This window comes from Triticum urartu, chromosome 3 (assembly GCF_003073215.2).
Source record: "Triticum urartu cultivar G1812 chromosome 3, Tu2.1, whole genome shotgun sequence".
Classification (NCBI taxonomy): Eukaryota; Viridiplantae; Streptophyta; class Magnoliopsida; order Poales; family Poaceae; genus Triticum; species Triticum urartu.
This window is the reverse complement of record NC_053024.1, coordinates 38,746,464-38,773,321: the sequence shown is the minus strand read 5'-3', so window position 1 is coordinate 38,773,321 and position 26,858 is coordinate 38,746,464. Positions and strand designations below refer to the sequence as shown.

The following is a 26,858-nucleotide window of genomic DNA, read 5'->3' as shown; positions in this document are numbered from 1 at the left end:
GGTTTTCCTTTATGTTCAACGCATGTTAAGTTATTTTCAGTACACATCAATATTTTCTATATACATCAGAAAACAGTTTTCATATACATGTTAAACATTTTTTAAATACATGATTAACAATTTTTGAAAACTTTTTCTATGACTATTTTTTTCATACACATTGTACATTTTTAATACACGTTTAACATTTTTTCAATACAAGATTAAAGAAATTGAATAACTGGTTAACATTTTTAAAAAAAAATCTATGTCTACTGTTTTCATACACATTGTACATTTTTAATACATTTTTTCAATACAAGATTAAAAAATTTGAATACATGGTCAACATTTTTCCCATACACATTTAATATTTTTCAAATGCCTGACTTAACATTTATCAGATACAAGATTAAAAAAATATTGATGCGACCAGGTACTCCGTTTTTAGTTTTTCGGTGTGTTCACTAGGTCTGTATAAACACCTCGCGGGCGAGCCCACTCGCGAGTTAGCTTCAGCGAGAGACCAATCTAAGTCACCCCAAGCGAGGTATAGACGCACCCGCTGTGTGTAACTTATTGCAAGATGTAGCTCCGGCTCGCCTCTTGCCCGGTACTGTAGCTGTCACGCTAGTTTTTTTCCGTAGTTTCCTTATAGGATTTTGACTGTTGCATCGGTTTTTATATGAATTTCTTTTTCTCTTAGGTTTTTTCGTTTCTTTCTTTAATTTTCACCGTTTTTCGTATTTTTCTTTTTCTTTTTTCCTTTGTTTAATTTTTTTAATATATGTCTACATTTTTTCTACACACGTTGTAAACATTAGCAACATTTTCTAGTACATGTTTACCATTTTTTAAATACTTGATTAACTTTTTTTCAAATATACACCTTGATGTCTATTACTTTTTATACACGTTGTACATTTTTAGTATACACATAAAACATTTGTTTATACATGTTTAATATTTTAAAATAAATGAAGAATATTTTTTCAAGTAGTTGTTTAGAATATATACTTTCATTTGTGTTGGAAAAAATTAAGTAAATATTGTAATATTTTTAATGATACCAAACTTTTAAAAAAACTATGTGAACATTACTTACATTGTATAAACATTTTTAAGAAATGTTAAGAACATATTATTGAAGCTCATGAACATTTGTTTAAATGCAACATACATTTGGTCTTTTCTGGTTTTTCCTTTTTTTTCATTTTCCATTTTTATTTCCTTTTTTATTTTTGACTTTTCTTTTATATTTATTTTTTATTTTCTTTCTTGTTTTACTTATTTTCTTTCTTTTTCTCCTTTCCTTTTCATTTTATGTACATATTTCAAGTTCGTGAACACTTTTTGTAATTGTGAACATTTTCTAACTCATGAATATTTTTTGGAATTCGTGAACATTGTTTTCATATCATGAAGATTTTTTACAAATTCATGAGCATTTTTAAATCCTAAGCCTTTTCCAATTCGCTAGATTTTTTTATAAATTCGTTAATATTTTTTAAAATTCTGAAAAAACTGAGTCAACGGGCATTTTTTGAATATGGGGCATTTTAAAAAATCATGATCATTTTTTATTTGACGAATATATTTTCAAAACCTTGACAGTTTTTAATATGTGAACATTTTTTCAAAATCATGAACATTCTTTAATCCTCGAATATTTTACGATTTCCAAACATTATCTGAAATCTCGAAACATTTTATAATTTCTCAATTATTTTCTAAATGTTTGCATTTAAAAAATTGGAACTTGTTCGGAATCCTGAATTATTTTGAAGAAAAAACAAAAGCAGAAAAGGAGAAACAAAAGGCAAAAAAAAAACGAAATGAGAGAAACACGACGTTTGCCGCCCAGCACATGGGCCGCACAAGGGAGCAGGGGTGGTTGTTTCAAGTGTGTACCGCGCGAAATAGGAAGTCAACTTGCACTTGCACTAGGATTAAACGACCACTTTGGTACAGAAAATTTGTTTTCAATGCTTATTGATAAATTAAGAGATAGATTTGGGCCATGGTGTACTGGTTTTTCTGTACCAAAGTGGTTGTTTAGTCCTAGTGCAAGTTGTGTTGCTGGCCATTTTGACTTTTCACTTAATGTCACTTGACCCCCCTCCATGGGTGTTTAGATTGACAAGATTCGGAGAGCCTTTCTTTGGAAAGGTAAGAAAGCGGTTAGTGGTGGTCATTGCCTAGTGAGTTGGAAACAAATTTGCTGGCCAAAAGAAAGTGGAGGACGAGGCTCAGCAACACAACTTGCACTAGGATTAAACGACCACTTTGGTACAGAAAAACCAGTACACCATGGCCCAAATCTATCTCTTAATTTATCAATAAGCATTGAAAATTCTCTCCTTTTTTGTAAAAAGACAGTTGAACCCTCGGCCTCTGCATCAAAAGATGCACACGGCCATACTGAAGTTTCTCTTTGCCAGTTTGACAGTTCAGCAAACTTTCAAATTCACCAATCAGATCCTCACAAAAGATTGGGGAAATAGAGCATTTGTACGTTGGTTGCACTCCAAACCTGAAGAACAACAAAAATCTCTAGAAGAAGCTTAGCAGTAGCAACATCATTGTGTTTGGCTGTTAGGAAGACAACCACATCATCTACGTATACGGACAATCGCTGCGGGATGCAAGTGTTTATTTCCAAAAGGGTACAAAATCCCACATTCCTCACCATTTCAAAAAGCTTGCATAAAGAGTCCATGACGATTATGAAAAGCATTGGCAAGAGGGCATCACCCTGCCTAAGTCCACTACCGTTGAGCAAAACTGTGACGTAGAATGCCATTTAGAAGGAGCTATTTAGCCAAGTATTGTAACTGAATCTGCCTTTTTTTAGCAAATGTAACTGAATCTGCCTTTTTTTTGAGCAGATGTAACAGAATCTGCCAAGTCTAATGAACCCCCCACAGCGGCATGCCACCTGCCGGCGAGGGGATATTCCACCACACCGCGCACGGCAGCACCACCAGCACTCCGGCTAACAAGGTCGTTCCGACAGCAGCCGAGGGCGGAGGGCCTCACCGGCGCTGAACATGGAAATGCAACGGAAGGCTTCAAGTGAGCCTGTACTGGGTTGTGTTAGAAAAATACTGTGGAGAACTGGAGATGGTTCATCTAGAGCAAATTGAAATTCAATGCAGTTCCTTTCCAAAACCATTTTTGAAGTCATTTTTCATGTGCAAACACCAAAAGACCAGGCCAGCATTCAAAGTTCAACCGATCCTGATGCACTCACCACAGGTGGCACCACAACACATGCATTAAACTTACTTGGACAGTGATTAACCTAACCGACCATTCGTCGAGCATATATAAGATAAGAGGCTTTAACCGCTGGATGAGGCCAGAGTCCAAAACATCTCCTGACAAGGCAACATGGGATCACCACCCACGCTTACGCCTTCCCCTTCTTTCCCTGCAACATTGTTTTCAGCTTAGCTAGGTTAGTAAGCAGCAGAAGAAGCATCTCCAGATTGTGCTGGACTGACTGACTGACAAAAAGGATTTTGCTTGGACATACCGAGCCCAGAAAGTCGTCCATGAGGGACTGCCGTCGCTTCTTGGATGAGGTCACTGGAGCCGTCTCACCAGCTCGCTTTGTAGGTGTCATCTTCTGCTTTGTTGGTGTCTTATTCTGCATGACAAAGGAACAGATCGCCAAGATTAGTAATGTCATTAGAAGAGCAAAATCAAGACCAGTGATGTTCAGCAATAAGAAACTGCTACCTTCTTGGATGGATTCGCTGGAGCCGTCTCACCGTCTGAAGCCCTTGATGCAGCTTGCTTTGTTGGCGTCATCTTCTGCTTTGTTGGTGTCATCTTTTGCTTTGTTGGTGTCATCTTCTGCATGACAAAGGAATGATCACCAAGATTAGTAATGTCGTAAGAAGAACAAAATCAAGACGAGGATGGTCAACAGTAAGAAACTACCTTAGCAAGCCTTTTCTCCTTCCGTGCCTGCCTTTCTCGCTCATCGTATTCCTGATTCTCTTTCTCAACTAGACGGACAAGCGTGTCGCACCGCCTAGCCAGCTCTTGTGCACTTCTTGCCTTCACAAACCAATCGAATCGGAACAAGGGTGACTTGCGAAAGGCAGATCTAAGTTCATCCCACTTCCCGTAACCAAGCTTGTGCGCCATGCATAGCTGAAACATAACAGGTTCTTGTTATGATCATGTCACAAACTTGAAGCGGTATGCATTAGAAGGGAGAGGGCATACCATAAAACGGTCACATTCCTCGTTATAGAACTTCCCTTTGTTTGTGCCATACTGAACTTTCAGCTCTAACCATGGGTTCTTATAGCGGTCCAACTTCTTCCCAATGGCTGTCATAATCTCATCCTTGCGAGTTATCCTTGCCTCACCCCTTTCGATGTTTTTGATAATTCTCTCATAATCTGATTAGACAGGGACAAACACGTGAACATTCATTTACAGTTGACCACTCACATAATAACCCTATATTTCATGATGTCTGATGAACTGACTCAATTGCTTACCACTCAGCTCCATGTATCTCTCCTTGAAAACTTCAGCATATCGTTGAACCTCTTCTTCTGTTTTCCCTTCCATTTCAGAGGATATACCCTTTATGTCATTACGACCATATTTCTCACATGCACGAATAAATGTGTTGAAGTCTCTCTTAGTCCATGTTGCAAAACCCTAAATTTTGTATCATAGTAAACAAGAATGTCAGGAGAGTTAAAAAGATGATTGATGTTTCTTTCATATTGCATATAATCCTACCGCTTCCAATAACCGCTGCTTCTCCTCCAGCTCCTCTGCAGTAAAAGGTTCCACCTGATCTGAGTGTTGCAGAAGAATAATATCATTAGCATGGTGTAGTTAGATGCTGTAATGCACTTAGAGAAGCAAGAGTTAGCAGTACCAGTACCTTCATCTTCACCATCAATGGTATCTTTCTTCTGGTTGGTTCGCTGCATTGTAAAGATATTATAAAGTTGGGCAACAATTATCAATGACAACTGGGAAACAATGGACTGGGTAGTGGGGCAAGCACAAAAGAAGCAAAAAAAAACGTTTAAGCTGTTGCTCAACATAAATCTAGCTGAGAAATTACCACAAGGTGTCGGACTTCCTTTTCATACAACTCATTCAGCCTTTGACTGTTGAAGAACTGGAAATCATGCCTAACATAAAAACATAGGCAGTGAGCAGGCAATACCAAGCAACAAGCAGGAAATACCAAGCAACAAGCAGGATTGATTTTTCTTTTAAGAAAATCAAAATAGATAGTAACACTGAAAGAACTTACAAAGTTGGCATTTTTGGAATCCGTAGTTCCTTGGGTTTAGCTGGCGCTGCTTGGCGAAGTGCTTGCTTGAAGTATTCAGACTCATTGTAACTACAACAATAAGTCAAAGTTAGGTAAATACAAGTGAACAGTACATAATGCAACACCCCAAATATGAGTGGCATACTTCCTTATCCTTTCTCTCCTAGGTAGCTCGACCACCAAATTCTCAGCAACAATTTTCTTAAAATCAGCCTCGTTTTCCTCCTTTAAGCAATCGAAAAGCAGAGTCAGTTGGTGCTTGACAAGACATTTAACTAAATTTCAAGTGCGTGATCAAGTGAGCAGATCATTACCTTATCACCATCAAAATCATACAATTCAGCAGCTGCAGAGAAAAAAACGATTTGAGAGATATTAGTTAGGGGTGCATACTATCACCCATGTTACATTTAGAGAGAGAGAGGTGCATACTGTCATCCATTTTAAACTTAATGGCATCCTCTGTGAATTTTTTCATCTTTGCATCCAGCGCTGCTTTTGTCTCTTCTCCTTTAGCTATAATTCTGTCAACATCCTCATCTGTTATTGTGCTATCCTTGGAACTGAACACCATTTCCGCACCATATCTAACCATTTGCAATAAGTCATCCTTATTGACAGCTGCATAGAAAACAATAAGGTCAAACTATTACATATCCTACTTACAACAACAAAATCTTCCAAAAGATAGCAATAACAAGCAGCAAAAACTCACTTTTCTGCCCTGACAATCGTCCTTGTTGAATAACCAAAGCATCCAATGCAAGCTTCTTGTACGCTCTCTCAATCACTTTTTCCTCAATGGTATACTGCAATTTAGTTTCATTGTTAGACAGACACCTGCCAAAAGCAATATTTTGATATTCTCAACATAACTTAACAAACCTCGGTGCAAAATCGGAAAACTTGAACTTCTTTCTTTTGACCTATCCTATGCGCACGGTCTTGAGCTTGAAGATCAGCTTGTGGATTCCTGCAGATACATTAGAACCATAAAAAACATCAGATTCAACTTATAGATGTATAGTTTGCAGTCTAAAAAACCAGCTTACCAATCACTATCATAAAGAATCACAACATCAGCAGTGGCAAGGTTGATACCAAGTCCACCAGCCCTGGTTGAAAGCAAGAAAACAAACTTCTCACTTCCTGGTTTGTTAAATGCATCAATGGATGCATCACGATCTTGTCCACCTGTACTTCCATCTATTCGGCAAAACTGATACCCTCTGTATATAAGATAATCTTCCAAGATATCCAAAAGCCTGGTCATCTGCAGATAGTGATATGTCAAATAAAGCAAGGTACTTTGGGGGGAATCAATGAACTGTAACAAGGTGCATGTGTTTAGTAACTCACGTGTGACCATGATTTCCTAATATGCGATATTTAAATCTGTATGGTAAATGATAAATGATCACCTGTGAGAAAATAAGCACTCTGGAGTCACGGTCCTTTAATTTGGGCAGCAATTTATCTAAGAGCACCATTTTCCCTACAGTATATATCACAAGAGTTGTTATTAAGCAACCAAAGCAGGATTATAGAATTGCAACAACAAAATGGTCAGCATAAAAAACATACCTGCAGTCTCAATAAGATGGTCACCAGTTGTGTAAGGTGGGCCCGGTTCTGCCCCTTGGAATAAATATGGATGGTTGCAGCACTTCCGTAACTGCATGGCTATGTTAAGCAATCTTTTACGTTCACCACCAGCATTAATAACCTCCAAATCTTTCTGAAGCAGACCTCGATAGTAATGCTTTTGCATCTGAGACATCCCAACTTTAAGGATAATTTCTTTCTTTGGAGGTAAACCCTTTTCAACATCAGATTTAAGCCTCCGGAGAAGAAATGGGCGAAGAACCTTCAAAAAAATTACAAACATGAATTATAATGCTAATTCAAACATACTGGCACTCATTGAGCATGAGTGTTACATCCCTACCTTATGAAGCTGCTGAACAACCTCCTGTTGATCATTTTCACCAGTAATTTGGAACCACTCATCAAAGGTGTCTGCAGAACTAAATATCTCAGGCAGCAAGAAATTGAGTAGAGACCAAAGCTCATGGAGATTGTTCTGCAATACATTACATCGGTAAGTGATGAAACTGAAAATAAGATTGACGAATATAAAACAATATATTCAGTGGTTGCAATGCATGCTGTACATATATAATAAGAAGAAATAGCACTGCCAAAGGCAACCTACCTGGAGTGGAGTGCCTGTGATGAGTAGACGATAGTTAGTGCTAAAAAGCCTCATCGTCTTAGAAAGAAGAGAGTTCTCATTTTTTATCCGATGAGCTTCATCAATAATAATGTAGCGCCAGCTGAAACGCTTCAATGAATTTTTTTCTTTGATTGCCATTTCAAAACTGGTCACACACACATCGAATTTTCCTGGCTGTAGCAATTTCTCCCTTATATGATTCTGATCAAACAGTAATAAAGTATAGTTAACATGCCAGCTGAAGTAACAATTATAGTTGAAAAGCAGGGATGTAAGACCAACCCTCTCTTCTGGATTTCCCAAGAATTTCACAGCACGCAAAATGGGACAAAAACGAGCAATTTCGTTCATCCAGTTACCAAGAGTAGACTTTGGCGCAACAACCATGTGAGGACCAGTTATTCCTCTGAATTCATGCAGATAGCCCATCAGTGAAATAGTTTGAAGAGTTTTCCCAAGACCCTGAGTAAATAAATGGCAAGACAAGGATAAGGTTAGTAACTTGCATTGAACATTACCACCATACTGAATGAATAAAATACTGAAAAGGTTTTAGCGACTAGCCTATTGTGTGGTTAACACATCAAACATACCATCTCATCAGCCAATATTCCATTAATGCCGTTTTCATACAGCCGTATGAGCCAATTAAGCCCAGCTAGTTGGTAATCTCGCATTTGTCCATTTATGCCTGCAAAGCAAACATAATAAGTGCACGACCATGGTAGTTAACATATGCTAGAGAAAATTGAAGATGTCATCCTATTACAAAGGACTTTGGTGCCATTAGTTGATTTTAACAAGAACAGGGTCAGATAGCGTCAGCATGTTTTTGACTATATGAAATAATTGGTGGAAATAAAACAAAAGATCCATCCATTATAAATAGTTCACATTTAGTTAGAAATCAAAATACACTAATAATTAAGTTTCATGGAACTAGAAGTCTAGAACTACAGATAATTTGGTCAACCTGTCACAAATAAAATATGATGTTCTTTTTACGAAACGGAAGTCTTTAGCATACATTCACTTACACAATTTTAAACAAAATCATGTTAGAGTCAACAGGCTAAGTTGCTAACCAACCCAGCCACTTGTAACACATGCTCATTTGTGCCTGTCACAGTGAATACATAGATTGCTACAAGTCAAAAAAACATGTTCTCATATGGATGCACAGCCCCAAGGGGAACTGAAGGGGGCTCTTCTATCCCCTAGCTTCGCCACATCAACCAAAACTTTAAAGTTCTAGTTGGCATGGTACATAAAGGTCTCTTAAAAATGTAACATTATGATGTTTAATCTAAGTACAAGGAGTTCCACTCAAATAGATACACTGCTGATTTATAATTTATTAAGCCATCAAATATATGTTTGCATGGTTTGGAAAACAAGTTGCTGATAATCAACTACAGAACAAAGTTGGTTCATTGCCACAATAAACTGTTCAGTTATGTGTTTTTTGAATGTATGTCATATTTCATTGTCATTTTGATCTTATGGAAAGAAATCCATGTAGCTAGCAAGAAAAGAGTAGCATATGTCGGCTTAAGTTGGTTATTAAGGTGAAGTGAACTGTAATATAAATCAGCTACCAATGGTCAACAAGGAAAGGCTCACATGATGGCTGCACAAGCAAGTGTGTTCCAACTGAACTAGCAAGTGCATCTTCCTCCTCTTGGAGGTACTCTTCATCGTCCTCCTCTACTGCCCTCCTCTTTGACGCAGGGCGTCCCCTAGAGTGTGACCCACATTAGCAACAAATAGAATAAAGAGACACAGGAATCTAGGAGTAAATGGACTACACTCGCAACCCAGCATACAGAATAACAGGAGCACCCACAACATTAAGCTAAAAGCTATTGCTAATTTACTATAACATAAAATAAACTGCCACAATTAACAGGTGTACTTAGAATCCAAAATAATCGCACAGCTAGAAATACAAATAAAAAGTAAATGAATTCCCTCACAAGAAGTGCACTCCTGGAAATTCCATACTATTAACCAGAAAAGGAGACAAGATTTTAGGTCGCCTCGTCGTTCTGCAATATGATTGAAGATGGACATTGACCCTGTACCGCGTGTGCATCTGCACTGCAGTCACTGTACAGTGACACGCTGCTGTTGCAACAACGCCAGTGCAGTAGGGCTACATGCTGCTGCTGCAATGGTGGAGCTCAATGGGAAGAGGGACCGCAAACTGCTGTTAGCAACCCTATAACTTAATGATAGTTATTAGGGAAGACAGGAAATGAGGATGGACAGAACCATATGTTTGGGGAATGCAAATGGAAGTAGTGCTATGAGAGAATTTTTTTTCTTCAATTTTCATTGATGTTTCAAATTAGATCGGTGCACATGTGGCTGCAATTTCTATTGGTCATCCAAGATGGGTGTTCATAGTAAAGTACTATATAGTGGCACTAACATAACCAAGGATTGCTTTTAAAAAAAAAACATAACCAAGAATCACCTTCCACGCGACTTCTTCTCTTTAGTCTGGCTTCCTTCTGCAAAGTGGGCAAATATTTCTGTCTGCTGCAGCAGGTACTTCAATCGCCCTTTCCCTTTCTTGTTCTGTGATCAAAACCACGATGAGAATGCAATATACACCAAAGAATGTGCATCAAATGCGCACACGATGCAAATCAGTTGCAGAAGGGCATTTATATTCAGGGGATCTCACAAAAGGAGAAACACACCATGTCAGCATCAATTGCAGCATTCTGGGTCTGTAATATCTCTCGGATCTTCTGCTTCTTCAGTTTCTGAAGTTGTTTGAGCCTGGCTCGTTCTTGCTTCCCTACCTCTGGAATTCCAACAGGGTCTTCGGCCTGCAACGGAAACAGTTAGGCAGGCGCAAATAGTGCAAATATTACGAAAGCACATAAACTGGTAAAGCTCAAACATCATTGCAGCCACCTTTGCCATGCTTCCTACTTTGCACAAGAATACAAAGACTGCAAGCACCTAGACAACTACTGCATTGCATTGTAAGGCATGGAAAGGGCCACTTTTTCAAAGCAGTAGCTTCAATTCAGTCCAGATCCAGGGCATATTCAAACCTGGTAATGTCTCAAAATCATTATTACTACTGCTGCTGCTGCTGCTACTATATATTGTTAAAAAATTATTTCTATTTTATTTTTATTATTGTTATTATTACTAGTAGTACTACTATACAAAAATGCTTCCAAATTATTATTGAAGCTGGGACGGGATGCAGATAACTATGAACCAAACTAATTATCAATGGACCCAAACCCTCTAAATCGAGCACCAAAACCCTCTAAATCGAGCCCCCACGCTCACCTCGTCGTCGTCGTCGGACTCCGGCTCCTCCCCGTCCTCTTCCCCGCCGTCCTCCTGCTCCTCCTCGTCGTCGCCCGCGCCGGTGGTGACGGCCTCGATCTCCTCCTCGTCGACCTCCTCCTCCGCGTCGCCCCCTCCCGCCTCCTCGCCGGATCCGGAGCCGCCGGCGTCGGACTGGTCCTGCTGCTCCTCCTCCTCCTCCACGACGCGGCGCCTCGCCGGCCTCGCCATCGGGGCTGGGGCGGGGGCGGGGGCTGGGGTTAGGGTTTCTGGGCGGGGGGCGACGGGGATTGGAGGTGCCGGGCGATTTGGGGGGAAAGAAAGGGTGGGAGCAGAGGAGTGGTGTTCGCTTTTATTTATGTGGCGCCTGGAAATGGAAGCCCGTTCCCGCCGAATAGGCGGGACGCGTTTGAGGCTTCCCGCCTCTTTTCTTTTGGGTTTGGGTTTGGGCCCGCCCGGGCGAGTAGAGATGGCTGGGCTCGGTAAAAAGACAGTTTTTTTACGTGTTTATCTGGAGAACGTTCCTTCGTTGGGGATGGATTGTCGGTGAACGCCCTACTTGCGATGCCGAAGTGACTAAAAATGCGGTGCGTATTTTAGGGGAAAATGATTTACACAGGCCTTTTCAATTTTGTGAACATTTTTAGAATTTGTGAACATTTTCCAAATCCATGAACATTTTTAAAATCTGTAAACAAAATCATGAACACTTTTGAATCCACAAACAATTTTTGGAATCGCGAACGTTTTTTCTCAATCTGTGAAAACAGTTTTTCAAATATGTGTACATTTTTTGAATTTGTCAACTTATTCAAATTCATGAACATTTTTTTAAAGTGTGATCATTTTTTCAGATTCATGAATCTTTTATATTTTGTAAAATTCATAAAATATTCTAAACACATTTAATTTTTTGATGTTGTGGAAAGAATTAATAGAAAACAAAACCCCACAAATCAAATCTACGCTTTCTGTACAAGTGCTTGATCCAAAGTATTGGGCTAGCCTACCAACGCCCGCGCACATGAGCAAATCGCTCCCTTAACGGTCGCAGCATGGCACTATACCAACTCCCCTCGCAAATGGGGCCCTGTGCGGCGGCCGCACACACTATGCCCGAGCCTTGATAGCGGTCTCGGTCGTCGGACTATTGCATGGGCTCGGGCGAAGGCACCGATGCTGGCCTCAGCCATGGCCGCCGCCTCCTCCTCATGTCGTCGAGCTGCTCGGGCTGCACGACCGGTGGAGGCAGCTGGCGGCTTAACCCAAATGAGCTCTTCCGCACGGTTTTGGCTTTTTTCTTTCTTGCAACAAACATTGCTTAGTTTTTCGCTTACGTGCAATTTTTCATGATAGAAAGACAATCCTGATTATCGGAGAAAAAAGGCAAAATTACTGCTGCAAAATGCTTTCAAAAACAGCTTTCTTGAAGCATCGTTTTTTCACCATGAGCTTTACGAATGTTTTTATCATATAAACAAACTCAATACCGATGTGAAACACTCAACATTGTTTATCACACAAAAAAAATTAATTTGTTTCCTATTTTCCCCTTGATTACCTATTCATCTGGTGCATGAAATCCATGTTATCTACTATGGTGGAAAGGTGAGGCAATGGCTCCAGGGGTGTCGTCGATGTGGAAGGTGGTGGGCGCGAAAAGAGGGCATCTGTGTGTGAGAACAGGGATCGACTCTGAAGAAAATTAGATTGAGCTTGGAGGGGCGCCCCTATGTATTGCAATAAGCGAGACGGTGGGAACCCTCACCGAAGGGTGGCGCCAATTGGGCCCGCCCAGCTGTACGGAAAAGTAGCCTCATTTTTGTTTTTTTTTCTGTTTCGTGTTCTGCTTTTTTTTACCTTTGTTTACACTTCGTAATATTCTAAATAAATATATTTAAAAAATTACTCTACATAAAAACATTTGCAAACTGTTGACAAGCATTCAAAAAATATTAAATGTGTATAGAGAAAATGATAATCACGTATACGAAAAATGTATATAAAAATGTGTATGAAACAATTTGATCGTGTATTTAAAAAATGTTAATAAAGCATTTGAACTTTTTTGAACAAATGTTAATCACGCATTTGGAAAAATGGTGACCATGTATTAAAAAATAATGAAAAATTTTGATCATGTATATAGAAATGTTAATCAAGCATTTGAAAAAAATTGGAAAAGTATTTGAAAAATGTTAAGCAAGCATTTAAAAAATCCTAGATGTGTATAGAAAAAATGTTGACGAAAAATGATGGCATTTTTTTATCATGTATATAAAAATGTTAATCAAGCATTTGAAAAAAATATTTCACAAGTGTTTGAAAAATGTTAAGCAAGCATTTGAAAAATGTTAAATGTGTTTAGAAAAATGTTGATCATGCATTAAAAAAAATGTGAGATTATGTATAAAAATGTTAATCAAGTATTTGAAAAATGTTTAATATGCATATAAAAAATGTTGAGCATTTATTAGAAAAATGTTAATCTTGTATTTGAAAAATGTTAATGAAGCATTTGAAAAAATGTAATAGTGTGTATAGGAAAAATGTTGACCATGTATTAAAAGATTGTAATCTTGTTTTTGAAAAATGTTAATCAAGCATTTGAAAAATGTTTAAAATATGTATAGAAAAATGTTGACCATGTATTAAAAAATATTGAATATGTATTGGAAAAATGTTAGACATGTATTAGAAAAATATTGTTGACATATAGAAAACCAAAAGAATAAAGAAAACCAAAGAAGAAACAAAAAAAGAAAATGAACAATAAAACTGAAGAAACAAATGCAAAAAAGAATGAAAAAAGAGATGAAGAAATAAATGAGAAAAAGGAAATAAAAACCCGGAGAAAACATGCTCAAATCGCCTCAAGTAGGACGCGCGATGAATGGGACGCGGGCAGGGTGGCTAGCAGCGCCAATGACCATAGTGAGACTTCCTACCGGCTTGGAGGGGCCGGTATAAACCTTGGCATGGGTAGTCCAGGCCGACGACATGAGCCTCGGGCCAATTCTTGGGCCCGTACCCGAGCTCTAGTTTTTCGTTTTATAGAAACAGAAAAAGCTGAATACTTAAATTGGAGTATATTGTTATTTGAAAAAACAGGCTTAATACTCTCTCTAGGCTTTGTAGATGTTTCAGATAATGTGCAAAACAGCACAATTTCACCTGTCTGAAACGACTTACAAAAGTGAACGGAGGGAGTAATACATTTGAACATTCAAAAATGAACAAGAATAATATATATGCTCGGTCCAACTGTCATATTTAACTTGCTGATGACCAGTGACCAATGAAAAATGCTCAAACAGTAGATCACAAACTTAATTGCGTGCAGTGAAAAAAGAAGAACACTACAAACTTATGGTGATTGCGGTTTGTCTTTTAGTGCAGCCGTTGATTAACCTTTGTCCTAAGCACAAGATGGATCATCCATGTGGGACCATCCATGCGTAAACAAATATTCCCTCTGCCCCCAGATAAGTGTGGCTGATTTAATACAAAGTTAGTACTACACAAAAGACACACCTCGCTTCAGTTTAATCACAGCCAGCAGTCTAAATAATCTAATATTCCGGTTGCAGAGAACAGAGCTTGCCCTTCATACTTGATGCTTTTTCCACAGACAGCTACTTCAAAGTGCGGCTGCGCGCCTCTGCCTTAGTCATCTTCTGCATTTCTGCTCTCCGCTGAGGTTCCCATCATTGACCTCCCGAAATTCATGCACACGTCGTGCCGTGTTCAGTCTGCAGCTCTGTCAGCTCTGTCAGCTTAGCAGCATGGCCCATCCACCAACCACTTCCTGCAACAAACCAGGGTATAATTTACAATCCGACCCAAGTTCAGAAACGAACGAAACGAAACGCCAGTTCTATACTTCTATTTCAAGAAATTCAAGCATTCAAAGACAGGTTCAGTACAACAAAGGCCTCTGGCACCAAGTTCAGAAAGAAATAAAATGAAATAGGTTGGTTTCATCCAAAGAACGTCATGACACACATTTTAAGTACAGCAAAGGTCTCCGGCTCAAGTTCAGGAAGAAAACACAAGAGGAAATTCGATATAGTGCAGCCTGCCCAGCTTGCTACAGATCAAGGTATTTGCACATCCTTACCATTGACAGGCTTAGTATGTGTCACGTGCGTTTTGCCTGTCGAAGCGAGCTGTGGCACCGGTCCTGGCTGACACAGTTTTGCTCAGCATATTGTTTGAATTAGGGAACAAACAATATTCAGAAGTAGTTACAACAAGCAAATAAAAACAAGGCATCCATTACAAGAAATGTATTCCTGGGTTAATCAAAAGCAAGGACAATATGATGACAAACGTGTGGCAGTCCAGCATGAGCGTAGGGGGTACATCCATGTGGACATCTACAATCACAATAGATCCAAGCAATTCTGTTGCACAAGCATAATGGCCCAATATGTACTATTTATGCAGCTATCCAATATGATGAGGCAGAAAATTGTGTTGCAAGAAACTAAGAATACAAATTAATTGTGGTTCACACAATCAAAGACACAGAACAACAACCAGTATATATGCAGTGTTCATACCTTGTGCTTTCCTTGCCATCTAACCGGTAGATAGTGTGTAGACATCCAGGTCTTCGCCATGAAGTCGCTGGCGCTGGTTTTGAAGCCCAGGCACCCAACGGGAAGATATCTCCTGCATATCCTCGCCCAACCCCAGCTGCTGCAAATTGCCCAACCCCTCTACATGGCTTAAGTTTGGACAACCACGTACTTGTAGTTTTGACACTTCAGGGAGGTTGGAGACCTTCTCCATGCCTTCACAATCCTCAATCACAAGGAGCTCAAGCACTGGGAGGTCATCCACGGCCTTCAAGCTGTTCGCTCCAATTAACAAGAGCTCCTTTAAGCTGGCGGTGTCCTCGCCAAGCTGTCGCGGGAGAGCACTCAGCTTTGGGCAACCTTCGACTTTCAACTTCACCAAACGAGGCAGCAGTTGCAATCGTATAGATTGGGCATCACCGTTACGAATCTCATCACCACCATCGTCTCCTCCTTCATCAACAACATTTTCCACTTCCTTAAAAAAAGACCACTCCTCCCAGTTGGGCATATCCTTGACGAAGAACCATTCAAGTTTAGGGAAAGCAATGAACTCATTGCTTATGGGTTCACCCACCCTGTAGCCAACAAATTCAGGTCCAACCTTGGTAACTACATGTGCTCCATCAATTCTCAGAAACTTCAAGTTTGGTAGCTGTCCGACCGGTGGAAGATCCACGCATGATTGTAGATTTTTTAGGAACAAGTGTGTTACTGAAGACAAACAGGTGGTACCAAACCACGTGGGATACCTCTGACCAAAGAATCCAAAGATATAGAGGGTTTCCAAGTTGCATGGAGGTACTAGCAGCTCAAAGACCTTCTCAGCATTGCAAACATCTTCTGAATATGGTCCCTCTCCATGTGTGGTCCACTCTAGCACCAATTCTTTTAGATGTTTTTTGTCCTCCAGCACTACATTTGTATGAAAATGAGCCGTTCTTTCCAATTTAACAAGATTAAGATACATCATTTGCGGCAAAGAAGACAACTCTTCCAACTTCCACCCATCTTGTACATCAGCATTATCACTTATGTCGCCGACAAGAAATCCGCGTAATTCAGTGAGCAAATTTAATTCTCCTATCCCTTTTGGAACCTGATTTACTTTTGTACCAGTAAGACGAAGACATCGTAGATTGCACAATTGGGTCATCGCCGACGGAAGACTCTGCAGAGCATAACAATTTATCAAGCTCAATACTTGAAGGTTCTTTAGGGATCCAATGGATTCTGGAAGATGAGATATGCCCGTATGACCAAGATCAAGTAGGCGTAGATGGATCAATTTTCCTATATAATCTGGAATGTTTTGCACAATTGAGTAATTCAGGGCCAGAACACGAAGAAGTAGAAATCTCTTGAAGAATGTATCCTCAATTTTCCATGGACCATAAAAAGCAAGGAATGTCCTCACCTTAACTACCATGTTATCCATGCTAGTTAACACTAATTTATCCTTCTTATTGACAACAGAAAGGCGTCGCAATTTTGACATATTCTCACCCCTCAATGTTTCAGCGTCTCCAATAAAGCATTCGTCCCGTGATAATTTGCAAGCAAGCTGTCTTAAGAGGTCATGCATTCTGCATTGAGCCTGGTTAAAAATTGTGCCATCTGGTTGGAGGAGATTCCGATGGATTAGCTCATAGTAGTACTCTTCTGCTGTGTGTTCTAGTAGCTGGCCTTGTTGCTCCTCAATGAAGCCTTCAGCAATCCATAACTTTGTAACTACACCACGGTAAATGATAGAATCTTCAGTATACAAAGCACAGTAAAGGAAACACTGTTTCAGACGATGCGGTAACTCATCATAGCTTAGGTATAGAGTGCCTTCTATTTCATCAGAGAGCATCCCCTGGGAGCCAGAGTATTTGCCTAAAAACTTTCTCCACTCATTCTCGGTTAGATCTTTGCTTGCCAAAGCACTAGCAGTAACCTTAATTGCAAGAGGGAGGCGAACACATTTATCAACAATCTCCTTGCCTGTGTTTCTCAAATTATGCACTTCTTTCTCTTCGGCAATGTTCATGCTCTTCCAAAGTAGCTCCCATCCCACCTCTGCTGACATGAGATCAACTTGATGGGTATGTTGTATGCCTATTCTCATTGCAATTTGATCATCTCGCGTGGTTACCAATATTACTCCAGAATTTGTTGTATGGAATGGGGTTCTTAATAAATCCATCCAGACATTGGGATGCCACACGTCATCTAAAACCAGAAAGAAACTCTTCCCTTCAACTGTTTCTGCAAGCTTTCTCTGCAGTTCTGCTATGGTTTCGCCTTGCTCATGATACACACCAATATTTCGAAGAACCTCTTTTAGAACAGTTATTTCATTGTAGTCCCGCGAAACACAAATCCATGCCTGTAGCTTGAAGCTTCCTTTTATTTTTTGGTCATTGAATATTTTCTGAGCTAGTGTTGTCTTACCAACTCCTCCTGTTCCAACAATAGCAAGCTTATAAGACTTATTTGCCTTGTGAGCAAGTGCTAAGTCTACCAACTTCTTGCTTGAATATATGATCTCCTTACCCACAAGGTTGGGCTCAACAAGGTTGGAACTTCTTATCAATTTGGTTGTTGGACCATTTCCAGTAGGTTGTGAACTACTGCTGAATGTTAAAAATGTTGTATCTTTTGAAATGTTCTCTATCCTTTTGTTCAGACTTCTAATCCGAACAGCAATATCGTGGCGTGACCCGATGTTACAAAAGCAAGAGGAAACTGAAAGTCCTTTATAGGAAGCTGATTTGCTTGATGATAATGGATGGTCAGGCAGTAGTTTGCTTCCTTTGCATCTAGCCATGTCCAAAATTTCATCAACATCATATATAACATCTCTCAGTTGACCAAGCCAATTGTTCACTGCAAGCTCTTTTGTCCTCCTTTTCTCAGCATCATATATACAACAACGTATTAGTTCTACCCGTCTCAACACTTCTGCAAGCTCTTCTTCCACCCCTAGGATTAGTATGGCCTCATCACTAATAATATTTTGCAACTTATTGGCACATGACCCAAGCAAAGATTCTAGTATGGTTGCCATTGCTCTGAGAAACTCAGCTCAGGAGGCCCACCAAAAACATCAGGTTGACCTGTTGGGGGATGGCAAAACTAAAGGGTGAAAACGAATTCACAAGGTAAACATGCTTTCAGAACCGAGACAAGTCTTAGAAGGCGTGAAAAATATCACTATTGAGTTGCTATTTACATTTTCAATAAATTTAGCATAATGAAGCTCTGAAACGTACAACATATTCAGCACCCTGAGTAGTGCCACATATTGTGGTCTAAAATCCTGAGTTGGCATTATATATTCTCATTTTTTGTGTTCTACAAAATTTACACGTGCTTTATTTTTGTAAGTTAAAATGATTTATTGGTATATGTTTTCTCAGCTGAAGGGCCATCCCATGGCAGCTTCAAAACAGTGTACATACTGAACCAGAGAAAACGTTGCTTTAAGTGTTACATCTTAATCTATTAAACAGATAGATTAGTCTTTACCTTAGAAAGCAGTCTTCCAACAGGGAAAAAACCATCGACAGTAGGAATCAATATTGATGACCTTGAAGACACGGTTTGCTTCGATCAACCCATCACTGCTTTCAAGACCTCACAAGGTTGAGCGCAGGCCAGGATAAAAATAGAGAAGAGAAGAAAATCAATCAAATCACCAAGAATAAAACCATGCTGCCATCACCTGCAGTAGATCATCTAAAAAGTAGTGAACAAAAGCAGTGCCGCGATTATGGATCAAGGTGCAGACCATTGAGATGGAATATATACCTGAATATGGGTCAGTAACTAAACTGATAAGGCACTGATGAGCGTGCTGCAAGAGGAGAGAGGCACGGTGCGTGTTAGCACAGATCCACAAACTGTTTCCTATCTCCACCGGACCATCTGAATCTAGCTTCAGTTAGTGATCAGTGGACCAAGAGCAAAGGAACGAACACGCGTGCCGAGACAAAATTTCCTCAGAGTTGAGTAGATGCATACCGCGATCAACGGGAGAGAATAGGGCGAACAATATCTTCAAATTCTCTTCTTGAATTCCTGATGCCTTACCTGCCTACTGGATACAAGCAAGAGAGCACATAAAGCACTGGATGGATACCCAGAGAGACAACACTAGGTGGTAGAAACTAGTCCCCCTCCTCTGCTTCTCTAGTATAGAAAAAATGCAGGGTAAAACAAACAGCCTATTCAACAAAGGCGGCGAGCTGCGATGGTGTGCTTAGTCTTGTGAAAGAGACTGGCGAGCTGCTTAGTATTAATTCATTGCTGTGTAGTAATTTAGTTGTAAGCATTCGTCACTGCCAACTGCCCAATGATGCATAGATTAGGCCAAGACAGTCATACTTTTTTTTTTTGATAAAGGGGATCCTATTGACTTATGCCAGTCCTAATTTGAGTATACAAATTGTTGTACCTAATGTGCCCACCTCATCATCTAGACAGATAGTGCAATCTTTCTTGCGCAGAGAAATCCTCCCGATGCATTATTAGTATTCAACAAAAAATTGTGTAGCTGAGGTTACCTGGCTGGCTGCGCCCTCTCCTGTTCCTGATCTCACCCTCATCCTGGCCCTCTGCTTCTCTCCAGCGACGGCGACGGCGTCGGCATGCGGGCAGTCGGAGCCCAGCCGCCACCCCGCCTCCTCTCCCTCCTCTCGGCCGCCACTCCGCCGAGCCGAGCCGCGACCCCGCCACGGCCACTCCTCTCGAGTCTCGAGCGCAAGCACGCCGACTCCCGGCCGCCATCCCGTCGCCTCCATCTCCCCTCGCCGGATCCCAGCGGGGCGACCTCGCCGACGTCCAGCTGTCCTTACCCCGTCGCCTTCTTGGTCCTGGGCTCCTTTTCCCTGGCCCGAGCTGCGCTGCACAGGCCAGCGTCCCGAAAAGGGTGCCTCTATAACTCGCTTCTTGTGAGCTCTAAAAATGCCGAGCGTGTTCTAAAAAAGGTTCATGCGCAAAAATAAAATCATCACGTATTTAAAAATTATTCAATAGTATGTATTTAAAAATTCTCCATTCTGTTTATAAAAAAATCATCTCATATTTTTAAAAATATTCATCAAAATTTTCAAAAATGTTCATCATGTTTTAAAAAAAAGTGTTAAAAGGGGAAATTCCAAAAACACAGGGAAGAGTGAAAAACATAAAAATAATAAATAGAAAAGATAAAAATAGTAGGAAAACGTAAACACAAAAAGAATAAAAATATGTTCACTTATGTACATTTCTAAATGTTCACGTATTTTGGGGCCAAAAAATATGTACTTTAGAAGATGTTCATCATGAAACAAAAACATTGTGCTGCACATTTTTTTAAAAACTGTTCATGTAAACATAAAATATATTCATGAACCTAAAAAATGCTCATGCCTTTCTAAGAAAATGTCTGTGTGATTTAAAAAGTGTTTGCACAATTATAGAAAATTGTTTATATTTTTTGAAAACATTTATTCATTTATTGTAGCAAGAAACCAAAAATAAGGGAAACCAGTAAAGAAGCATAAAAAGAAAAGAGAAAATAGGAAGGAAATAAAAATGTCAGCAATTAGAGAAATAAAAAATAAAATTGCAAAAAACCTCAAAGAAAAGAAAATAATATTCTCTTCGTCCCAAAATAGGTGAATGTTGTATGAAGTCCGCGGCACCTATTTTGAAGCGGAGGGGAGTATGAAAAAACATGGTCCAAATTTTTTTTGTAGCAAACAACATTTGCCTTCTGCCGCTTGGTCCAAGAAAACCAACACATAAACTTTAGTTATAAAAATCAAATGAAAACACATCTTCCTTTTCGCTACTAGTTTGCATTGGGGCGCGGGCTTATATTACATACATTGGCATCACAATCAACTCAGGTCTACAATTTAAGATCGGACCAGCTAATTTTGACCGGGTCAACATTTTTTCATGCTCTCTTAATCGATTATTTTATTTAACTATGCTTCTTAATTTTGAAGCTTTCCTATTCGACTGAGGTATTTAATTTTGGATTTGATTCATATTTTGATGCGTCAATGATTTTTCAAATCAATCGGCAGCAACCGGCCTAAAAAATATATCAATCCCGTGCACCCTCTCACCACTTAGAAAAATACTCCCCAATTGTTGAGGTCTCATAGTCAATTCAGGAATCCAATTTGAAATTGGTTACCTGATTTTGACCGGGTCAACAATATTTTTTCTCTCAAGAAGCTCTCTCAATCATTTCTTCTAATTTACCATGCTTCCTAATTTTAAATCTCTTTCATTCGATTGAGGTATTTAATTTTGGGCTTGGTTCAGGATTTAGGCTGAATCAATAGTTTTTCGAATCAATCGGCAGCAGCCGACCTACAAAAATATATCAATCCCGGGCACCGACTCACCAGCTAGTAAAATAAAATATCAATATATGATATTGTAGCATAAATGTAGTACATGCAGCCACCAACGCAAAAAAAATTGCACATAAGTATGAGTTAACACAAAATCACACCTTGAAAGCCCCACCAAAACACCACATTATAAATAAATAAAAACACACTCCATCATCTTCCCCACTCGTATTATATTTTTTTAAACATCGACACCGACCATACCAAATAAGTAAAATATAAAAACTAATTTCATAATGAATCTAATGACACCGATTATATTTGAAAGTGCGTTATATCGACTAGAGGGGGTGAATAGGCGACTTTTATGAAATTCTTCACTGAGGAATTTGCCGCTGAGAAAATTCCTTAGTGAAGAACTACTAGCAGCGGAATAAGCACTCAAAAGTAAACATAACAAAATACAAGCATAGTCATCATGATGAAATGAAGACAGGCACAGAGTACAGGAAGCGTAAGCACAGGATAACACAGGATGAAGACAAACAGACTGAAGAAATTGAAAAAGTCTTCAGTCAAAGTCTTCAAACACAGATATGAACAAACACACAACACAGTTATGAGGAAATGAAAGAGTTGAGGGAATAGAACCAGTAAGCTTGGTGAAGACAATGATTTGGTAGATTAGTTCCAATTGTTGTCTCAGTTGTACGTCTGGTTGGAGCGGCTGAGTATTTAAACTCGAGGACACACAGTCCCGGACACCCAGTCCTGAGCACGCAGCTCAGGACACCAAGTCCTCACCGTATTCTCCTTGAGCTAAGGTCACACAGACCTTGCCCAATCACTCGTGGTAAGTGTTCAGGTGACTTCCGAACCTTCACAAACTTGGTCACTCGGCGATCCACAATTCCTCTTGGATGCTCTAGACCATGACGCCTAACCGTCTGGAAGAGGCACAATATTCAAAGGTAACAAGCGTCGGATCCACGCAGAATCAATCTCTTCAGTGATGCTCAATCACTTGGGGTTTGTAGGTGTTTGGGTTTTTGGGTTTGGGTTTTTCCTCACTTGATGATTTTCGCTCAAAGTCCTCGGAGGATGGGTTGCTCTCAAATGACAAGTGTCAGTTTCTCTCGGAGCAGCCAACCAGCTAGTGGTTGTAGGGGGCGGCTATTTATAGCCTAGGGAGCAGCCCGACATGATAAGACATAAATGCCCTTCAATGATATGACCGTTAGGTGGATAGATATTTTAGGACAGCTGGCGCATAGCACAGCAACGGTCGGAATTTTGAGTAGCAAAATCCTCAGGGCTATCATGTTCCTCACTATGTAGGAAATCCGCACTGGCGAATTCCTAACTCCTCAGTCAGAACAAATTCCTCAGAGACCAGAAGAACTTCGTCTCTGTCACTGAAGAATATGACTGGACTGTATGAGATTTCCAATGGCTTCACTCGAAGGGATTGGTAGGTGTAGGATTTTGTGTTGAGCATCACATGAAAATTTTTCCTTAGTATTTCCTCGACCCCCTTTAACAGTACGATGTTTCCTATGACTTAAGAAAGAGAAAATGAAACTACAAAAACAAAAGTCTTCACGCTTCATGTTCCTCGAATGAATACCAAGTCTTCACGGTCACACCAATTTCTTCACTTTCAAAGTCTTCAGAAAGTCTTCAGAAATCCAAAGTCTTCAGTCGAAGAACTTCATTTTTAGTGGTCGACTTTCTCTGTAAATATCAAACTCCTCATAGACTTATAGACATGTGTACACTCACAAACGCATTAGTCCCTTAACCTATAAGTCTTCAATACACCAAAATCACTAAGGGGCACTAGATGCACTTACAATCTCCCCCTTTTTGGTGATTGATGACAATATATGTTAAGTTTTCAACGGGGATAAACATATGAAGTGTAAATACTGATATTGAGGAATTTGATTGCAAGATATAGAAAAACTCCCCCTGAAGATGTGCATAGTGAGGAATTTGCTTTTGAAGCAAAGCACACTTGAAGAGTTGAATCATGGAGATCTCCCCCTATATCTTGTAATTCATACACGCATTTGACATATAACAGTGAAAAATTTGAAATGCATGATGAATAGGTCTGCTTGAGGACTTCAATCGGGGGCAAGTAGCTGAGGTGATTCTGAAAATCAGCTTTGTAGTTGAGTGAAGACCTTGTCCCGAGGAATCTCATAATCCAAGGTGCATAAGGCTTCAGCTCAAACGGAGACAGTGCAACATTTGCCAGAGTCCTCATGAAGAAATCGTGATAATTGACAGGAATGCCATGAACGATGTTGAATACCATATTCTTCATGATGCCAACAATTTTCTCATCAGATGAGTCGTGGCCTTTGATAGGACTCATTGTCCTCGTAAGAATACGATAGACAGTTCTGGGCACATAAAGTAATTCCTTCACGAGGAATTTGGTTCGTGGGGCCTAACCTGGCTTCAAAGGTTTCATCAGAACCTGCATGTAGTGATTTGTAAGCTTAGGTTCACTGTAGATGCAATGAGCTTCTTCAAGGGGAGGACTGAGTGGTAAGGCATGAAGCAATTCAGAAGCTGGTGTTGTGTAGTGAGTGTTTTCAGACATCCAGTCCAGCACCCATGAATTCACATCTTCAGAATCTCCTGTGATGTGCAGCGTTGCATAAAATTGAAGAATCAGTTCTTCATTCCAATCACAGATGTCAGAGCAAAAGTTTAACAGTCCAGCGTCATGAAGAACACTAAGGACTGGCACGAAACACGGCAGAGATTCCATATCCACGTGAGGAATGTGCTCATGGTAGAAGATTTTCTCTTTGTTGAACAACACTGAGGAATAGAAATTGGCTTGACTAGCAGTCTAGAAACGCCTCTTCCTAATGCGAGCAGAGTTATAAGGGTTGTAGTCTTCGAAGAAGACGTGCTCGCCGAAGAAATCATTAGCCTTGAACTTTTGCTTGCGTGAGAATATATTCTTTGGCTTGGGCAGAGGAGTGTCAGTGAGTTGCATCACGACCTCAGGAATCGCAATCTCAGGTTCTTCAGGCTGAGGAATTTTTGGTTCCTCTTCAGTGGCAAGCTACGTCTTCAGATGTTCAGCAGCAGCAGTTTCTTCAGCACTAGTGGCTGGAATTTCCTCATGTACAGATGAAGTGTGGTGAGTTTCTTCAGAGCCCATTTGAACAGTTTGTGCGGGGGGCTGAGGTATTTGCTGCAACGGTGTGAACATTGGAGAGTTTGGATGCAGACTTTCCCAGAATTCATCACTCATCATGGGTGTGGAGCAGCCAACGTCCACATCTTCATCTTCCATTTCTTCAACGCCAGCCTCTTCAGTTATGAACTAAGGCATAGGCGAGAAGATAGCAGGTGTTGAAGGGATCGCATCCACTTCAATTTCTTCATCAATCTGCTCTGACGAAGCAGCAGAATGATTTTCTTCATCAGATCCGCTAGGGATCTCATATTCTTCACCAAAAGGAATAAGGTCCTTTGATGGCATGGTTGAGATTGGAACAACATCAATGGGATTAGCAAATGAACTGATCAAAGGCTTCATCTTCTTCGGAGCTGAAGAATCTGAAGTAGCTGATGCTTTCCTTTTCTTCACTGCTGCACGCTCTGCAGCCTTGGTTTTCTTCACATCTGATGCAGATGGAAGGATCAGAGTTGGTGTTGGCGCAGGAGGAGCAGAGGAATCTAGTTGATTTTCTTTAGGCACAACTAATGCAGTTGCCCCGATTTCTTCAGTTTTTTCAGGCGCACCACTAGTGGATGCCCTGGCAATTTCTTCAGCGGTTGGAATGCAGTCATCAGCCCTGGAACTCACATTTTCTTCAGCAGCCTGATTTTCATCAGCGGTGCTGGCATGTTCTTCAGTCGGCTAAGCAGATGCTTCAGCCTGAGGAACTTCCTGTTGCGTTGGGGCTGCAACATTTGAGGTGAAGTTATCAGCGAGTCTCACAAAACGAAATTTGGCTCCAAGCCAATCAGCATGGTATGCGTCAAATTCATCACTGAGTTTCTTGATCTCAGATTGAGTAGTGACAAGTTATTCAGTTGTCATAGAGACAACGTTTTTCTTCAGATATCGCTCATTCTTGTACTGCGCTTTCTTGATCTACCTGGCCTTCTCAAATTTCCATTTTTCTTCTTGAATGAAGTGAGTCAGCATGTGACTTTGGCCAGGAGTCAGCTTGAAGTCAGACATGGGAGTGTTGGGGTCCTTGTGCCAAACGTCAATGTATTCAAGGATCAACTTAGGATCCAAAAGTAGTGGCACATCTGTTCCCTTGGCTCTAGCGGCCCTGACTTGCCTATCTCTGATGATTTCAGCAAGTTCATCATCATTAGGTTTGTCTTCTTCAGACGGCACTTGGAAGGCGACCTGCTTCTTCTGAGGACTAGGGCGAGGGCCTCGTCCAGCAATGGCCTTTGTCTTCAGTAGAGAGGGTCCCGTTGAAGAATTTGGTGCAGCTGAGGAACTAGCTGAGACACCTGAGGCAATGGAGATGCCAGTAGTCCTTTGGCACGTGGCGAGATGCACAGGTGCAGAGGACTTTGTTGGAGCGGCCGAAGACTTTGGCGGAGGAGCTGAGGACTTTTGAGGAGCAGGAGCAGCATGAGGAATTTGCCGTGAGGGCTTTGAGGATTCTGGCCGTGAGGGCATTGCTAAGGAACTTGGCCTTGAGTGCACTGTTTGTGAAGCACTTGGCTTGCGTGCAGGCTTCTTTGACATAGCCTTCTTCGGCTTGACAACAGAGGCAGCAGCAGTAGCAGAGTCTTCATTGAATTTCCTCACTGCTTCTCTGGCTTGCTTAGCCAACTTGGCTTGGCGCTTGGCCCATTCATCAGGATAGTCCTCACCACGCTTGAGGCTGGTGGGATCAGCTATTTGGCCAGGTGCCAATGGAGGTCTTGGGCATGGAGGATTGAGTGCGAATTTCTTCATGTATTTGGGAGTGACATATCTGTACTCCCTCCACTCTCTTGCTTATCTCCTCTCTATCTTCTGAATGCGCACCTTGCACTGATTTTTGTCTTCCTCAGGAGGTGTGCAGTACCCAACATATATA

General features: G+C 40.4%; 2 protein-coding genes across 15 annotated transcripts; both read right to left on the bottom strand.

The window, feature by feature from the left end:
- Positions 1-3,121: 3,121 nt before the first annotated feature.
- LOC125542633 (probable chromatin-remodeling complex ATPase chain) lies at positions 3,122-11,174 on the bottom strand. Of its 2 annotated transcripts, none has more exons than XM_048705745.1 (26): positions 10,854-11,174; positions 10,244-10,375; positions 10,015-10,118; positions 9,159-9,274; positions 8,129-8,226; positions 7,818-7,997; positions 7,515-7,736; positions 7,248-7,382; positions 6,884-7,166; positions 6,721-6,794; positions 6,352-6,572; positions 6,185-6,272; positions 6,015-6,108; positions 5,732-5,920; positions 5,614-5,645; positions 5,445-5,524; positions 5,279-5,368; positions 5,084-5,153; positions 4,898-4,940; positions 4,750-4,808; positions 4,500-4,665; positions 4,219-4,397; positions 3,928-4,143; positions 3,724-3,819; positions 3,518-3,631; positions 3,122-3,412 (listed from the first exon to the last, which is right to left on the bottom strand). In XM_048705745.1, the coding sequence occupies exons 1-26, from the start codon at positions 11,082-11,084 to the stop codon at positions 3,392-3,394; spliced, it is 3,333 nt and encodes a 1,110-aa protein (XP_048561702.1). In that variant the 5' UTR covers positions 11,085-11,174; the 3' UTR covers positions 3,122-3,391. The 2 variants fall into 2 exon arrangements, with proteins under 2 accessions (XP_048561702.1, XP_048561701.1); XM_048705744.1 differs by having other exon boundaries at positions 3,724-3,840; positions 10,854-11,173.
- A 2,998-nt stretch (positions 11,175-14,172) lies between these two features.
- Positions 14,173-20,356, bottom strand: LOC125542631 (putative disease resistance protein RGA4). 13 transcript variants are annotated; one of them, XM_048705743.1, is made up of 8 exons: positions 19,987-20,356; positions 19,445-19,520; positions 19,232-19,348; positions 18,950-19,145; positions 16,854-18,537; positions 15,419-16,607; positions 14,974-15,036; positions 14,173-14,661 (listed from the first exon to the last, which is right to left on the bottom strand). In XM_048705743.1, the coding sequence occupies exons 5-6, from the start codon at positions 18,486-18,488 to the stop codon at positions 15,438-15,440; spliced, it is 2,805 nt and encodes a 934-aa protein (XP_048561700.1). In that variant the 5' UTR covers positions 18,489-18,537; positions 18,950-19,145; positions 19,232-19,348; positions 19,445-19,520; positions 19,987-20,356; the 3' UTR covers positions 14,173-14,661; positions 14,974-15,036; positions 15,419-15,437. The 13 variants fall into 13 exon arrangements, with proteins under 13 accessions (XP_048561700.1, XP_048561693.1, XP_048561688.1 ...); XM_048705736.1 differs by having other exon boundaries at positions 15,419-18,537; positions 18,950-19,159; XM_048705731.1 differs by having other exon boundaries at positions 15,419-18,537.
- Positions 20,357-26,858: the final 6,502 nt, after the last annotated feature.